A 16,135-nucleotide genomic window follows, 5' to 3' on the forward strand; every position below is an offset into this window, starting at 1 on the left:
CGTTTCTCTCAACACTCCTGTGATGAATCAATAAAAGCTGCTGCAGGTAGAATCCGTGACGTCTGTTTGAACATTTCAGACTGAAGTGTCTTCTGTTTTTTGAGTTTTTTTCCATGAATCATCGTCTGATGTTTGCTGATGTTTGTGAGTCAGCTGTCTGCATCACTTCCTTGAGAAACTGCAGATTAAAAGACGCTTATCATTATTCCTTTGACCGGTTTTAGGTTTTACTGCTGTTTCACGGCTCTTTTGTTCTAAAATTAAAATGATCCATATTTAAAATATATTTTAACCTGTTTTTGTTGCCACATTTTCAAGTTACGCAAATTACTTTCCGGGTGAACATCCAACAAAATCTGATCAAACAAATAAGACTTTAAGACTAGTTTTAAAACAACAAACAAGCCTGACAACGTTTCTAAAGTATATAACTGTATATTTGCTGCAGTTGATTCCGTGTGGCGACCTTTGTCCCGTTGAGATGACATCATGCTCCAGCGGCTTGATTGTTGTGTGAACACACATTCAGCCGATGTCAGACGACACACACACACACACACACACACCGTGGCCTGTGTTGTGTTCACTGAACTCACCGTATGACACCACACCGTGAGTACATTTATTACTGCTGTAGTGTATTTTTAAGGCTATTTTATTTTGTGTACTTTATACTTCTACTCTAAATGTCGTCACTTTTATTTCATCCCGACAGGCCAGTGTGTGAAGTTGTTTTGTGATGTCACTGTGACCTTTGACCTCGGCTCATCCTCGAGTCCAGGTGCCGAATTTAAAGGAATTCCCCTCGAGCCGTTCAGGTCATTGAACAGCGTTCTTCCATTTCAAATAAGGTCGTCTTCAACTCCGTGTACTTTCAACAATATACATATATATGTATATATAAATATATGTATATATAAATATATATATATGTATATATAATAGTTCACATTAGCTCCTGTTTATCTTTATATATTTGCCCCCCCGATGAAGTACTAAGTACTTGTTCATATGTGCATGAATTTAAACTGAATGCCGTAAATCTTTAGTCGAAATGTGGCACCAATCAAAATAATAACTAACGCATTTCTAGTTCTGTTTTACCTGCTGGTCGACTTCTCACCATTGTTAAGTTGTGTAAAAACAAATGAATGAATAAAACCCGCCTGAGGACGACGACCGGCTGATTTTAAATTCATTTATTATCTGCGGTTTGCGGATGAATGAAGGCGACAGAAGGCGTTTTGGTGGGTCAGCTTGCTACAACTTTAATCCAAACATCACTCTGCATATCCAACACTTCATCTTCATCATCCTCACCTCTACGTAGCTCCCTCTCATACCTCCGAACAATTTTAACAAAATAAGTCTAGTAGCACATCATTCAATGACATTTTATTTTACAGTTCTCTTTGTAGTGTTTTTTCATTCTCTTTAAACATCAGGAATATTTGTTCGTTGTATTTTTATTTACTTATGTATCTTTAAACACAGAGACGAGACAAGAGTACACGGACAATGACAGACGGTCCAGAGTGTGCACCGACACACACACACACACACACACACGAAGTGTTCATAGATCTTCTGGAGAGAAGCTGATTCCTACTTCAACCTCACTCTTTCACAATAAAAGAGCTGCAAAGAGAAGTCACAAAAAGTCTTCAGGCCAAACGGAGCGATGGAGCCGCCCGTCATCTCGCCTTAAAATGACCCGATAGTAGACGTGAGCGTTAGTGGCGATAATTTGACATAATAATCTCAAATAAAAGGTCCACTTGCTGGTCCTGAGCTTCTGACCTCCTTCAGCGGAGGACACGAGTAGAAAGATTAAAGATCCTGGTAAAACACTGAGGATCACCAACAGCTTCTCTCCACACGGAGGGACCTCCAGGAGGCCATTAGAACAAGTGTGTGTGTGTGTGTGTGGGGGCGCACACACGTACACACACTGTGGTGTTTGTTAGTTACATCAGAGGCACTTTGAGCCTCTTTTCTGTGCCCTAAAAAGAGAAAAAAAAATATCAAAGAAATAAAACAGAAAATAAATCAGATATTCATTTTGAATAATTTGGCTTCAAGTGTTGACACCCCCCCACACGCCCGCCCCCCCCTCCTGAAAAACAATCAAACAGAAGAACTCCGCTTAGCCGAACAGGAACCTTCTCCAGCAGACTGACGGGTTCACTTTTTAGTCAGAACATCCACTGGAATATAAAACGTGCAGCCGTCTCAGCTCTGACGGAGCTTCACTTCAAACTAATTTAATCTGCCTTTTTTTGTTGTTGTAATTTTGTAATAGAAAGCTTCAGCGAACTAAAACCAAAAAGTGATTAAAGGCGACGATGCTTATTGAATAACGGTAGAGCCGAGGCTGGAGACCGGCGTGCACGTGCGTGCAGGCCGTGCACCATGTGACCGGGCGCGGCTGCTGGAGAAGTGTTGCGTTCACTGGCGGTGGGAATAAAGACGCGTAGGTGGCCTCTGGCGGGTGCTTTGTGTGGAAGCTCGGCCTGCTGGAGGACGCTTCGTTTACCCATAACATCAGCAGGGAGACGGAAAAAAAACTAAAATAAAATAAAAGCCCCCACCCCAGCTGAGCGAGCAGAGAATAAAAAAAACAACAACTAAACTCCGGCTCACAGAAAGAAAACAACAACAGAAGAAACCAAGAAGCTTCTGAATCCTCTGTAGAAACCACAACCTTTATATTCCCTCTACAATTATGTACAATTAGACTTTATACAAGTAAAGCAGTGATGCTCTCGCCACAGCGCGCTCCGAGTGCACGTGTGCGTGGGGGGGGGGGCTGTGTGGGTCCTAGGTGGAGCTGCTCTTGGAGAGGTTTGGGTAGAGGACGGCTGCCGTCACGGCGACCATCACTGCGATGACCGGCATCCAGGGGCTCCAACCGCTCTGCAGAGACACAGAGAGAGACGGAGACAGAGAGACGACAACAAATGGAACCACGTTAGTCGGCAGCATCTCGTCTGACGTTCTGACACAAACTGGATGAACAAGATTGAATCCAGGAGACAGAAGAGAAGAAAAAGAGGAAGAAAAGAAAGTCAAGAAAAAGATGATGAAAGAAAAGTCGAGACGCTGAAGCCTCAGATGATATTTCTTTCTTTCACTAATGTGAAAAAGTTCTTTTTGCTGATTAAAGTAAAACAACAGTCTTTAAACAGAGACAGACAAAAATATTAATTTAAGCGCAAAATGGGATTTTTATTTCTTTCGCCATCAGTCGTTAATAAAAAGGTCTAAAAATCTGTCGGCCACAAAAGATTTCTGCCGAGTCGACTTTTAGACCAGTTTTCTTTTAAAGTGGTTACATGCAGAGCTGCAGTTTATAGTAAACGATGTCTTTATAATAATACTAATAATAATGTAAACAACTGGTGCACAAACAATAACCACTAACATTGAATCATAGAAAAAAATATCATCTTTTGGGGCTTCAGGGAAGAAGGAAAAGAAAAAAAGGAAGCAGCAAAGTAACGGAGGCCGAGCAGATTACCTGAGTAGAGAAAATAAAAACACTGAAAAGTTACAGACCAGTTTCCCTTCACAGCAAACGACTGGAAACACTGGAAAGAACCCAAAATTACAACAAGCAGCAAACACGACACGAAGAAGGTTGGAAACAAGATGAAGAAACTGTCCAGAGAAAGACTTGAGGGTGAGAAGATGGATGAGTGAACAGATCGCACCTGGAGCAGGTAAACAACGGTTCACAATGACAACTGAGATTCAGCAGAACGGATGAAGAAAGGAACAATGATCCACGGAGCCGCTGGCAGCAGATGGAGTAACATGATGCATCGAATCAAATGTTTTGCAAAAAGCAGCGCTCCCCTAAAAAGTGAGAAGCAGCTGTAGAGACGAATGAATGAATGAGAACGATATGCAAAGAGACGAAGGGACATGAAGGGGACAACTCGGCTCTCTAAAGGGCGACACAGTTAGCTTCGTGCTAAAAGCTCACTTTGGCTTATTAACTCGAGTTTAGACTTTGAGACTTTTGCTTTGAAAATAATAAAAATGTCAACGACTGCTTTATTTGAGTTATTTTGAGGTAAAATCTTATTCTAATTGGAAGATTTATTTTATTTAACAGCAGGATTCGGCAGTGTGTCGTCGAGAATGACTTTACGGCAACTGTGAGCGGCGTCGCTACGGCGATGACGCCGTCTTCGTTGGGGCGGTACTACGGAAAAGGGCCGAGTGTGAAAAGCAGGAAGTGGAAACACCGCTCAAGTGACCGGCCTGGAAGTCTGAGCTTCCTCTTGATCTGCAACTGAGGACTAATGCTAATTAGACTTAAGAGTGTGTGTGTGTGTGTGCGCGCGCCGTCCCTTTAGAAGAGCAGAGTTTAGAGTCGGCGCAGCAGGACAGCGAGTGGCGCCATGCAGTTAGAGCGGCTCACACAGGAAGACAAACACAGATCACCGTGACGACGGCGATGATGCTGCTCAGCGCGGGAGGCGAAGAGAACGTCCCACTGATCAGGATTCAGGGCTCAAAACGTTAATTAATTAAACCTCATGTAGCTGTAGCCTTCTTTCTCTTCTGAAAACAAATTAAAATTGAGCTTCTTTTTTTTTAGTTTTGAGCGACTTGCATCGCCGCTTCTTACAACTTCACCTTCCTGGTAAATAATGTCAACAATAAATAACTATTTTGTTTAACTGGACAATCTACTACTGGTAAATAAAAATAAAGATTGAAATCACAATTCTACTTCAGCCTTGATTATTTGCAATGATTAGAATTTATTGTTTATTATTAATATTGTCATAGATAGACATATTGCATTATTACATTTAATAATTTCTTAAATAACTTAAAACTGAGCGTGCAGGGAGCTTTAAAAGGAAATAAAATCTACACGAGCCCCTGAATTCATCACAGATCTGGACGGTACTTTTTCACCTCCGTCACCTTTCCTTCCACAGATGGAGGCAAAAGAAGAGACAGACGGAGAGACAGACGGGTGTCATGTCGGTGTGTACCTTTCTACCACAACTGGCCGAAACACCAGTACAGCAGAGCCAGGACAAGGCCAATGAATATGGCTTGGACAGGCTGCAGTATGGATGGCTAGAGGGGGGAGGGGGGAGAGGGACAAGAAGATATCAGCCGGCAAATCAACCAAAACCAACATGGAGGATGGAGCTGCTACAGAAAGAAGAAGAAGGGGGGGGGGGGGCAGGTCTCTTATCGGCCGCTTCTACAAAGCAACTCCGCCATTCAACAGCCGCATTCGCCAAAACACCACAGAAGAAGACGTCAGCCACATTTCCCCGGTTAGATTCTCAGCGGCACCCAGGCGCTGTGAACCGGTGACGCGGGTCGACCGGTCTCTGAACAGGCCGGGGGGGGAAATGTGAGGAAATAAGATATAAAAAGCTCACACAAATCTAACGAGAACAAAACGCCAATTCATGTCCTGCTTGGTGCAGATAAATAACTTTCAGTACTTAAAAATACACACAAAGACACAGCGTGCATTTTAAACTCTACATCTGTGTAATGTTCAGAGTTGGAAGCAGGACGAAGGTTTGTAAAAATTTATAATAAAACCCGAATACATGAATCTAACCCGGGGGATTGTTTCTCATCTATTAACTCCTAGAGAGCCGGAAGACAAAAAGAACCAAACGTTGTAATAAACAGGAACAATCATTTTACACAACGGGAGCCTGAGGGACGAGGACTCTGACAAAACAAAGCTCTGAGGAACAAACACCTTCTGCCCTGACAACTAAAGACAGAAGAGGAGGAAGAGCTGAAGACGAGTACACCAGAGAAGAAGAGGAGGGCTAACGACTGGAGGAGGAGGAGGAGGCTGCTCCGCATCGCTGTCGTCTTCTGATTCATGTTTCTTGAAGTTTTTCCCAGACTAACAGCCGCTATTGATCAGCTCGGGGTTGAAGGGCAGAAGGTGCAATGATGTGATTATTGACGACTTCGATCATCCCGTTCAGCCGGTTATTGACTTAACCGATTTGTACTCAACGTCCCATTACATTTTCATCACTGCTGGATGGGACTCATTTTATTTTTGCTGGGTGAGCATGTGAGCGGTGAGGAGGGAGTGCTGGGTGGGTTAAAGCTAGCAAGTCCCACACTGCCACAGTGCCCATGAGCAAGTCTGGAGGCTTCTCCTGCATTCATTTCTACGCAAGAAAATAAATAAATCCAGAAACTGTGGACAAAACATCATCATCATGAAACATCTGGATTTAAAGTAGATTAAACACTGGAATAGAGGTTACACCACAAGAAGTTTATGTGGTGTTGGATAGTATTCAAAATGAGTGTGTGTGTGTGTGTGTGTACTCACAGAGGTGGTCTTGTCCTGCAGCAGCTTCAGGCTGCTCCTGCACTGCTCCAGCTCCTGGTGGATGTTCAGCTTCTCCTTCTCAGTTCTCTCGTAGCGCTGACGGAGGTCCAACAGCTGGGACTGTGTGTCTTCATACTACACGAGAACACACACGCAAAAAACAGCATTTCTCTTTCTGTAAATAGTGTGTACCTCTATCTGCAGTGTGTGTGTGTGTCCCTGTATCTGCAGCGTGTGTGTGTACCTCTATCTGCAGCGTGTGTGTGTACCTCTATCTGCAGCGTGTGTGTGTACCTCTATCTGCAGTGTGTGCACCTCTATCTGCAGTGTGTGCACCTCTATCTGCAGTGTGTGTGTACCTCTCTCTGCAGCGTGTGTGTACCTCTCTCTGCAGCGTGTGTGTACCTCTATGTGCAGCGTGTGTGTACCTCTATGTGCAGCGTGTGTGTGTACCTCTATCTGCAGTATGTGTGTGTACCTCTATCTGCAGCGTGTGTGTGTGTACCTCTCTCTGCAGTGTGTGCACCTATCTGCAGTGTGTGTACCTCTCTCTGCAGTGTGTGCACCTATCTGCAGCGTGTGTGTACCTCTCTCTGCAGCGTGTGTGTACCTCTATCTGCAGCGTGTGTGTACCTCTATCTGCAGCGTGTGTGTACCTCTATCTGCAGTGTGTGCGTGTACACCTCTCTCTGCAGTGTGTGTGTGTGTACCTCTTTCTGCAGTATGTGTGTGCACCTCTATCTGCAGTGTGTGTACCTCTCTCTGCAGTGTGTGTGTACCTCTCTCTGCAGTGTGTGTGTGTGTGTACCTCTCTCTGCAGTGTGTGTGTGTGTGTACCTCTCTCTGCAGTGTGTGTGTGTGGGTCTGGGCCTGGTCCAGCTGGCTCTTCAGCTTGCTTGCATCCTGCAGGTGTTGATTCTCCAAAGACCCCAGTTGTTCCTGCAGAACCCCCTCCCTCTTCTCCAGAGACTCCAGACTGCAGCTGAGGACCAGACTCTGCTCCCTGGTGCTACACACACACACACACACACACACACACACACACACATTTATCAAACATTGCATCTTGCTGCAAATGTATAATATTCCTGTGATTATATTGGATCATTACCTAATGATGTTTATCATTAATAATCTGGGCAGGTGGACTTTATTTTATTTGAGGAGGTTGCTGTTACGACTGATACTAGCAGTTTATTTAACAGCATGTGCAAGAATCAGGAGAGACGCCAACATGCCTCATCTGCAGTTAATAGTTTAAGGTAGTCGATGTTTGAAGAGAATCGCTGCCGGAGGCACCTTTCTCTTTATTGGAAACTAAAACACAGACAGCTCGGTCAGTCAGTCAGCTGTCGTCCTCTCGCCCCGTTCCGCTTCAATCAGCTGGACGTCACGTTCTTTAGTGCTGAATCTGAACTCTGCTGTCTCGAGGTCAGGATTCGTAAGTCCACTTCACACATTACGAGGCACATTCCCTCCGCTCTGGGTCGACCCTCACCTCCTACAGTCGTTTAAACTTCGACACAATTCAAAATTTTCTGATGTGCATTTTAGAAAATATTTATTAGAGGATAAAGTTTTACAGCAGTTTTGACATAATTACATTTTATTCATGGTCGTGTAAATTGGTTTCCATATTTTAAGGGGCCGATTAGTTCTCCCTCCACTTTGGGTTTGTGCTACCGAATGTAACGCGTGTGCGTACGTGTGTGTGTGTGTGTGTGTGTGTGTGTGTGTGTGTGTGTGTGTGTGTGTGTGTGTGTGTGTGTGTGTGTGTGTGTGTGTGTGTGTGTGTGTGTGTGTGTGTGTGTGTGTGTGTGTGTGTGTGTGTGTGTGTGTGTGTGTGTGTGTGTGTGTGTGTGTATACCTGCTCAGCTCATTCTCCAGGCGGTGAAGTTTGTCCGTCAGAGTTTCCCGCTCCCCTCTGAGGCCGTCACAGTCCTGCTGCAAACACACACACCGCTGCTGCAACGTAGCGCACTCCGCTGGAGGAGAGGAAGAGGAGGCACGGTAACGGTTACAATCAGAGGGTCCAGCGGCACGTCGTGCACCTCCATCCAGACCCGGGTGCTCACCCTGCAGCTGGTTGGCCGTGCTCCGCTGCTGCTGCTGCAGCGTGAATGCCTCCTGCAGCCGGCTGATCTCCCGCTCGTACTTGGCGGCCGTGTCCCGCCAGCGCTCCAGCTCGGACCGCACGCCGCACAGGTCGGCCTGCAGAGCGGCGATTTCGCGCTCGCGCTCAGCCGTGGCAGTCTCCATGGCGTGACGCAGGACGAGGATCTGAGGGCAAGAAAACGGCATCAATGAGGGAGCCAGAGTAGCTCAGAGGGGAGTTTTGATGGTCAGAAGAAAGTCAGATGGCAACAGGCAGAAATAGAAATAACAACGGATGGTACCTCCTCCTGGGCGCAGTAGAGCTCCTCTCGGGTGGTGCAGATGGTGCTCTCCCTCTGTTCCCTCAGTGCCTCCATGTCAGCCTGCAGCTTCCCAAGTTGAGCTACACACACACACACACACACACACACACACACACGCACACGTGAGACGGGAGTACGAGGCTCTGGTGTACAGGCATGTAGTACACTGTGTATTCACTTACTCTGCAGGTACTGGATCTGTTTGGTGGACTCCTCAGTCTGCTCAGAGTTACTCCTCCTCTCCTCCTCCAGCAGAGCTACAGTCACACAAAGTAGGTCATGTAGTGACACTAATTAAATGCCTTGACGACAGCACATCCGTTTGATGGGGATGATTTTAAGCGGTTACCTTGCAGCTCCAGACATCTCTGCTTGCCGGTGTTGGCTAAATCCTGGGCGTCCAGAAGCTCTCTGTGGAGGTGGTGGATGACCTGCTCCGTATCTCCAGGCTCTAGACCGGCCCGATGCAACTCAGCTACATACACACACACACACACACACACACACACACACACACACTAATTCAACATTTATACAGTTTCTTGACGAAGAGCTCCCCTTAGTGGGCAGGGAAGTGTACGTCCGGACCACGTTGGTTGAATTCGTGGCGGCGGTCTGTTGCTGCAGCTCAGAGGAGATGAGTTGCCATGGTTACCTTTGAGCAGAGCTACTCTGTTCTGGGGTTCGTTCAGCTCCTGGTCATCCATGTTGCCGTCTGCAACATACACACAGATATTTATTCATGCCGTTTCTAATGCCAATGTTGAATTAAAAAAACTATATTAAAAACAGCCACACGGTAAAAACAATTCTATGTATATACAGTGTTTTAATTCCAGAAAGTACTACATGGTCTTACAAAGACGATTTAAGTGGAGCTGACTCAACAATAACGATATTAGAACATAAGTCTAAAAATATTATTCAATGATGAATTCCTACAGAATGTTTTCGCTGGAACTGTAACAGATGTGGAGAACGAACTTTAACACTATTTAAAATGCAAACAGCAGAAAACAAAAAAAATGTATTATATTTAAAAACCTCATAAACTGAAGAGAAATAAGTCATTGTGTGCGTTTGAACCGACCTGACGTGTCGTCACTGCTGCGGTCTTTGCTGGGACTCAGAGTGTCTGACATGTCCGACTCTTTGGCATCCATTGGATTGCCTGTGGGGGGGCACGCACACAAACACACGTGTTAGACAAGAGGGAACAACGACTAACAACGTTCGTGTAAATCGTTGAATAAATAAAAAGCCAACAAAGTAAGGAAGTGGGAAAACAATCATAGAAAAATAGTTTAAAAAGATTCCGACAGGTGTGTTCATATTTGCACAAGAAAATGTGTGTCGCTCGATAACAAATTATCAGATCCCTCCCAAAAGAGACAGAGGTCAAAGGTCAGAGGTTACTATAGTAAGATGTGTCCTTGCCAGCAGCTTTGCTACTTTTACTGTCCCTACCGAACTTAACATTTTTTAAACTGACGCAAGGATGTTCTCTCACATTTAATACAAATAACCAGAAGTGGTGTGTGTGTGTGTGTGTGTGTGTACACACACTACCTTTAAGGCGATCAGGGCTGGCCAAGATGTCGTCTTCTTCTGCCGTCTGGTTGTTCTGTAGGTGTGCGTCCATCACTTCTACAAACACACACACACACACACACTAGTTGGCAGCCGGTCAGTTTCATTACAGAGTTGTTGTTTTTTGAGCTTTTAACTTTTCAGCTGAGTTCTTACCAGCAAAGTTGGCCAGTTTGTGGATTGAAGAACTCACGGTTTCTTTCAGCTGTTTGACCGCTGCAGGGAGGAGAAACAAAAGAACACCAGCGATTAAACCAACTGGACTTTGATCCATCAAATCTGTAAATGTCCAGCAGGTCAGCTGAACAGCTCCTTAGTACCGTGAATACGAGCCGCGATCACACACTCGTTTACACTCATCAGCTGGACGCAGGCTCGGAAGTGAGGAAATGCTCATTTTTAGACAATATACATCTAAAGAATCTGTTGACAAGTTGGCAGAGATACGTTTTTCTTTTAATATTAGAACGAGAAGCTGCAGGTAGTACACGAGCCGTAGATTCCACAGTATTCAGGATAATAAGTTACAGAAGAGCTTCCAAAAACGTGTAAACTATTGTCTCGTCCAGATCAAAGGTGTTTGTCTGCAGCAGAACACCGATGTGTGGAGAGGAAAGCCAACGCTCTGCACTAGTTAGGCCTCCGCTGTGCAGAGAGGAGCATCTGTGATTCAATCCACAGTAGAAAGACACTTTATGGCAGCAAACATCTCTGCAGCAGTTTGGTCTGCAGACTTTTTAAATTTCTGTGACACCAACAGACGGGATTTCATCGGTGGTCAAAGAAATGCAAAACTCCTTCAAGTATTTAGAGTATCGATTCGAATAGCTGCTATAAGACGGGAGGAGAAACAAAACAGAGCGAGGACAGAAGAAACACCATAAGAAGAAAAGGAGAGTATCCGAAAAAACCCTAAAATAACACCAAAGCCCCAGAATAGGAGTGTGACAAGTATCTCTAAGTTCTTCTTGTTCACATTCAACACGTTGGTGTGTTTAAAAGGTGTTGGATGGACACGAGGTGGCATGGTGAGAAAAATAAAAACCTATTCATGATAAAACATCGCGTGATATTCTTTTCCAAAGATGTTAGTTATGAATTTCTTTACACGGTGTGCTGACAAAACGTTACCAACGCTACTTAGATGGAGCTTAAAATGAAAAGAAACACAGCCGCAAAATATTTGGCATGTAAATACTCTGAGATACTAAAACAAAAACATAATTATGACAAAGGACGTTTTCTATTCCTGAACTCTCGCTGTGTCCTCATAGTAATATGTGACTTGCTATTCTCCTCATCACATTTGGAATTCTCCCGTCAGCGATGAAGAACAATCAGAGACTGCTGTGACCTCCTGCTGCTTTTGATCCATTATGAGCTACGCACAACGTCATTTCATTCATCTGATCATTTTGTAGTGGTAGTTATAATATTTAATATTATTTTCTTCTCTTTGCTTCCATGTGTGTGTGTGTGTGTGTGTGTGCGCGCGCGCGCGCGCGCAGCAGCAGCACACGGCAGGAATGTGCGATTGTACTCACGCGGACACTCAATCAACTGTTGGATTCTAGTCGAGTCTCCTCCGCTGTTGTTAACGTGACAGTTGTCTGATTGGAACACAGAGCGCTGACATTACTGAGACGACTACGAAGAGCGGAGCTCGGTATTCATTCAGATTTAAATGATTCTGCTCATCGACGCCTCAATGTGATCGAATAATATCAGTTAATATTCCGGAGGCTGAAATCCCCCATCGCAGCTGTCGAATGCCATTCTTCTTTTCACCAATTCATCCCTCCAAGAACGTATTGGAGGTAAGTGAGATAATAAAATGAATCTGTGAGATGTAATATGAATATAATCAGTGGATTTTTTTGCCACAAATTTCAAAGATAAAAATGTTGACGCACGTAAAGCCAGTGAGGCTCTAGAGCAGATCTCATTTTTTACGTTATAGACTTGATGAGCAGAATAAATAAATCATCAATACCCAAATCTGTATGAAAGGAGGATAAGATGCAGCAGAAAGATCCAAAGACAGACGAGCGCGTAGAAGGTGAGACAAAGAGGTCGAGGACTGCACAGATCGATCAAAATAATAAAACAAAAAGGCAGGAAATCAAGGTCAAGGCGGAAATAAGACAATCACAACGCTGTCACAGCAGACAGGAAGTGGACAGACAGGAAGTCCCTCAAGGACTCATCGGTCCAACATGCGGAGCACGTTTCATGGAAACAAACGCAACCATGGCATCATTCAGGTGGAGCGTCTCAACTTCTGTGAGGGGGAGTCAGGGGGGTTTTAGGAGGTCAACTGCACATGTAAAGTGGACCTGAAAGCTGGGAACATTTCAAAGAATTGAATTGTTTCAAAAGAAATTGTGAAAGCAGAGAAAAGGATCATGGGGTCTACGATGAGGTCATGAGGTCTACGATGAGGTCATGAGGTCTACGATGAGGTCATGAGGTCTACGATGGCCATTCCAACGCTCAGAGGCCTCCGAACATGTTGGGTTGACACTGACCAACTAGAAAATCTTCAGAAATGCTGGAGATTCCCTCCAAAACACCACATTGTGACACCAAGACACGGTAAATAAAAGCCATGGTGTGATTTGGCATCCACAGCCTTTGAACTTCCGTTCCGTCCATCGGGTGGCGAGCGCTTCAGAACTCGGTTATTGTCAACGCATCAATAAAGCCTTTCATCCCCGTTCTTTAGCTTGTGGTTGGAAAGTTTTACACAGCTGGGATTTAATGTGCGACGGTTACCACGGTGACTAAGACCATGAACATGAAAAAGAATACAATCAGCATCAGCATTACTCATTCACGCTATTAAAGTTTGCTTGAGGTGAAAGGTCAACAGACACCTAGAATTGTTTTAAATTGATCTGGATTAGATTTCTTCTTAACTGTGCTGAGATGTTGTTCTTTCTGTGCAGCAGGACCTGCTAAAGAACGGCGCGATACACAAATCATGCTACTGTGATAAACTACCATCAACATCTTCATCTCCTCCAAATGGACCATCATCGGTGTCCGTGTCCTCGTCCTCCTCGGGGCTCTCAGGGGTCCGCAGGCTCCGTTTGTCCTTCTCAGGCTCCTCTACCGGTCCGTGGGAGACAATGTCCTCATCTGTCGTGTGGCCAGATCATATATACACATATGTACGTGTATGTCTAAACGTACAGAGTCAAACATGAATCCAAACGATAGCCAGTTCCTTCACCAAGAGGAGCAGTGAGCCAGCATTCATATTCCGTGTCCTCATTCAACACCCAGTCCTACAACACCTAGTCAATCAGTGACCAGAAGCTTCTTTTTTACCCCCCCCAGAAGAAAAAACAAACAAACAAAGCAAAGGACAGTTTGGTAACCATGGAAACGACCCAGATAACCCAGAAGCCCCCCCAGGGAGCGCTGCTCAGCTTTGACAGAGTTCCGCCGGGTTGGACGTTCCTTCTCACTCCTCGTTTAACACAACGGACTTTGCGATTAGATTCTCTCGTTTGTAGACAGGAGTATTTATTATTTCAATATCCTGGTTGTCACTTATTATGAAATCAAATCTATCAAAAGAAAATCACTGGCCATTATTCATGGGCTCCTGCTTACATGTTCTTTGGAATCGAATGTGTATTTTGAATGCCAATAAAGCATAAAGCTTGTGACCAAACATCCAAAAGGGATTTTTTGTGTCTCAACATTTGAATGTCGAGAAGATTCATTAACAGCGACCGATCTGCTGCAACAGTCCGCTGTGACGCGTTTGACGTTTCTCAAATGTTGCGAGAGCTTCCGTGGACCGAAGGTCAGAGAGACACCGCTCAACTACCAGAGTCAAGAGACCACAACAGAAGAAGAAGGGCCCGACCGCCAGCGCGACGGACGGAGAAAAAGAGTGACAGGAAGTCACGTGGACGCCATGCAGGTTAGTGTCATGCATCATCGGTGCAGAAGGACAAAGGAAAGTTAGCGGCGGCGGAGACGGCGAGCATCCCGAAGCGGACCGGAGACGTGTGCACTCACCCAGGCTGTTGTTTTCTTTAATGCTTTTCTCTTGTAGCTGTTCTAACCGCACTGTAAACAACAACAACAGCAGCAGAGGGAAGCGTTGACTGACAGGAAGTCCCAGCTGAGCCCTGTGATTGGTCGAGGCGCGTTGTGACCCGCTCACCCAGTGGTTGTTATGGTAACGCTTGTGTTAATGTTAAAGCGATTGGTTTGCGTGTTAGCGCGTGTTTACCCTGCAGGGCGGCCAGCCTCTCGTTGGTGAAGTCGTTGTCGGCCTGCAGAGCTTCGATGCTGGCCTGGAGAACCTGCTCCTTCTCCTCCATCTCCTCGATCCGCAGCTCCAACTCCCTCTTCTCCAGCGCCCCCCGCTGGGTGAGCTCCTCCTGCCGGCCCTCTGCCGCCTGGAGGGGAGGCGGTTAGGGAGGAAGCAGGTGAGGTTATGGAGGGAGGAGAGGAGGAGGGAGAAGACGGACAGGAATATAAGAGGTAGACAGAGAGGAAAAAGTATTGACATAATTTAATTTACATATTTGAATCCAATATTAGGTCACAATTTTTTATAAGGTCCTTTAATAACTGCTGCATTTATAGTTAATTCAGCTTCAGTTATTTTAATGTGACAATAAAATAATGAATGATGATATATCTCATTATTAGAAATATTATGCCTTGATACATTTATGTCATTAGTTTGAGTAAAACTAAAATATTTGAATTTACTATAAACGTAGAATTTCATTTATAATTAGTAATATTCCATCACAGCCGTTAGACAACAATTATGAAGTATTAATAGTTTGAATATATCATATCAAGAGTTTCTAATTCCAAAAGTATCTTTCTAAAGTAGATACATTTGTTAAAATGTTAAATCGTTCACACAGTAACCTTGATTTTGTCCGTGAGCTCTTTCATCTCGTTGACGGCGGCGTTGTACTTGTTGGCGAGCTCCCTCAGCTCCTCCTGGCCGCGCTCGGACATCTCCTTCAGGTGGGTGCACTCGTCCTCCGTGTTACTGAGCGAGCGCTGAGCGACGGCACCGCACACAGAGGGAGTTAAACAATGATCCGGAGAGGAGGGGGAGGGGGGGGTAATTTAGTGCTCGCGTCCTACCTCCACCTCCGACAGCTTCCTGACCACCTCGATCTTCTCCTGCAGGACTCTCCTCAGGGACTCCTTGGCCGTGGTCTCGTAGTTGTGTTTGTCCTCCTGCAGAGCCAGCAGCTCCTTGCGGATGCCGTCCTCCGTCTGGGACTGTGGGAGAACACGGCGTTATTCTATGTGAACACGTTGAGTGAACTTTGACAGTTATTCGCCGGAGACGCGCGGTTACCTTGGAGTGAGCCTGCAGCTGACTGCCCATCACCTCCAGTCTGGAGAGCAGGCGGTCTTCGTCGATCAGAGCCTGGTGGGAAAGGGGGGAGACACGTTTGTCTCGTCTTGCAGCGATGAATACATGAATTCTCATTATGGTACGACGATGGTCTCTCCTACCTGCCAGCTGCTCTCGGAGGCCTCCTGAGTGTTGGCCAACAGACGCTGCAGGGTAGCGAGCTTCTGCTCCAACATCTGCTCTCTGTGTAAGGCCTCCTGGTGGGAAAAGGAGGAGGAGGATCATCAACAAAGATCAGAGCCATTAGTAGTGAAGCCAACAAAGTCATTCATCGTAAATGAGAGTATTTAAGAGGGGAGACAAGTAAAGATGTAGAACAGATAAATGCATCTTCTATGTCATCCATAACGTGGTAAATCTTTTAGA

The 16,135-nt window shown here is 45.3% G+C and overlaps 1 protein-coding gene across 25 annotated transcripts in view; it reads right to left on the reverse strand.

Moving 5' to 3' along the window:
* Window positions 1-1,242: 1,242 nt before the first annotated feature.
* Window positions 1,243-16,135, reverse strand: part of slmapa (sarcolemma associated protein a) — a 33,061-nt gene continuing 18,168 nt past the window's right edge. For 3 of the 25 annotated variants that reach the window (XM_078092717.1, XM_040203037.2, XM_078092724.1), the window contains 20 exons: window positions 15,871-15,966; window positions 15,710-15,781; window positions 15,490-15,630; window positions 15,265-15,402; window positions 14,609-14,777; window positions 14,392-14,442; window positions 11,901-11,966; window positions 10,513-10,572; window positions 10,336-10,413; window positions 9,857-9,937; window positions 9,422-9,481; window positions 9,116-9,241; window positions 8,949-9,023; window positions 8,746-8,846; window positions 8,425-8,629; window positions 8,217-8,334; window positions 7,187-7,358; window positions 6,350-6,484; window positions 5,016-5,103; window positions 1,243-2,916 (listed from right to left, as the gene is read on the reverse strand). In XM_078092717.1, coding sequence (XP_077948843.1) covers window positions 5,020-5,103; window positions 6,350-6,484; window positions 7,187-7,358; window positions 8,217-8,334; window positions 8,425-8,629; window positions 8,746-8,846; window positions 8,949-9,023; window positions 9,116-9,241; window positions 9,422-9,481; window positions 9,857-9,937; window positions 10,336-10,413; window positions 10,513-10,572; window positions 11,901-11,966; window positions 14,392-14,442; window positions 14,609-14,777; window positions 15,265-15,402; window positions 15,490-15,630; window positions 15,710-15,781; window positions 15,871-15,966 — 2,028 coding nt within the window. In that variant the 3' untranslated portion in view covers window positions 1,243-2,916; window positions 5,016-5,019. Of the gene's footprint in view, window positions 2,917-5,015; window positions 5,104-6,349; window positions 6,485-7,186; window positions 7,359-8,216; window positions 8,335-8,424; window positions 8,630-8,745; window positions 8,847-8,948; window positions 9,024-9,115; window positions 9,242-9,421; window positions 9,482-9,856; window positions 9,938-10,335; window positions 10,414-10,512; window positions 10,573-11,900; window positions 11,967-13,359; window positions 13,498-14,391; window positions 14,443-14,608; window positions 14,778-15,264; window positions 15,403-15,489; window positions 15,631-15,709; window positions 15,782-15,870; window positions 15,967-16,135 lie in introns of all 25 variants that reach the window. The other 22 variants (XM_040203023.2, XM_078092720.1, XM_040203036.2 and 19 more) reach the window with 13 other exon arrangements.

This window comes from Gasterosteus aculeatus, chromosome 17 (assembly GCF_964276395.1).
Source record: "Gasterosteus aculeatus chromosome 17, fGasAcu3.hap1.1, whole genome shotgun sequence".
NCBI lineage: Eukaryota > Metazoa > Chordata > Actinopteri > Perciformes > Gasterosteidae > Gasterosteus > Gasterosteus aculeatus.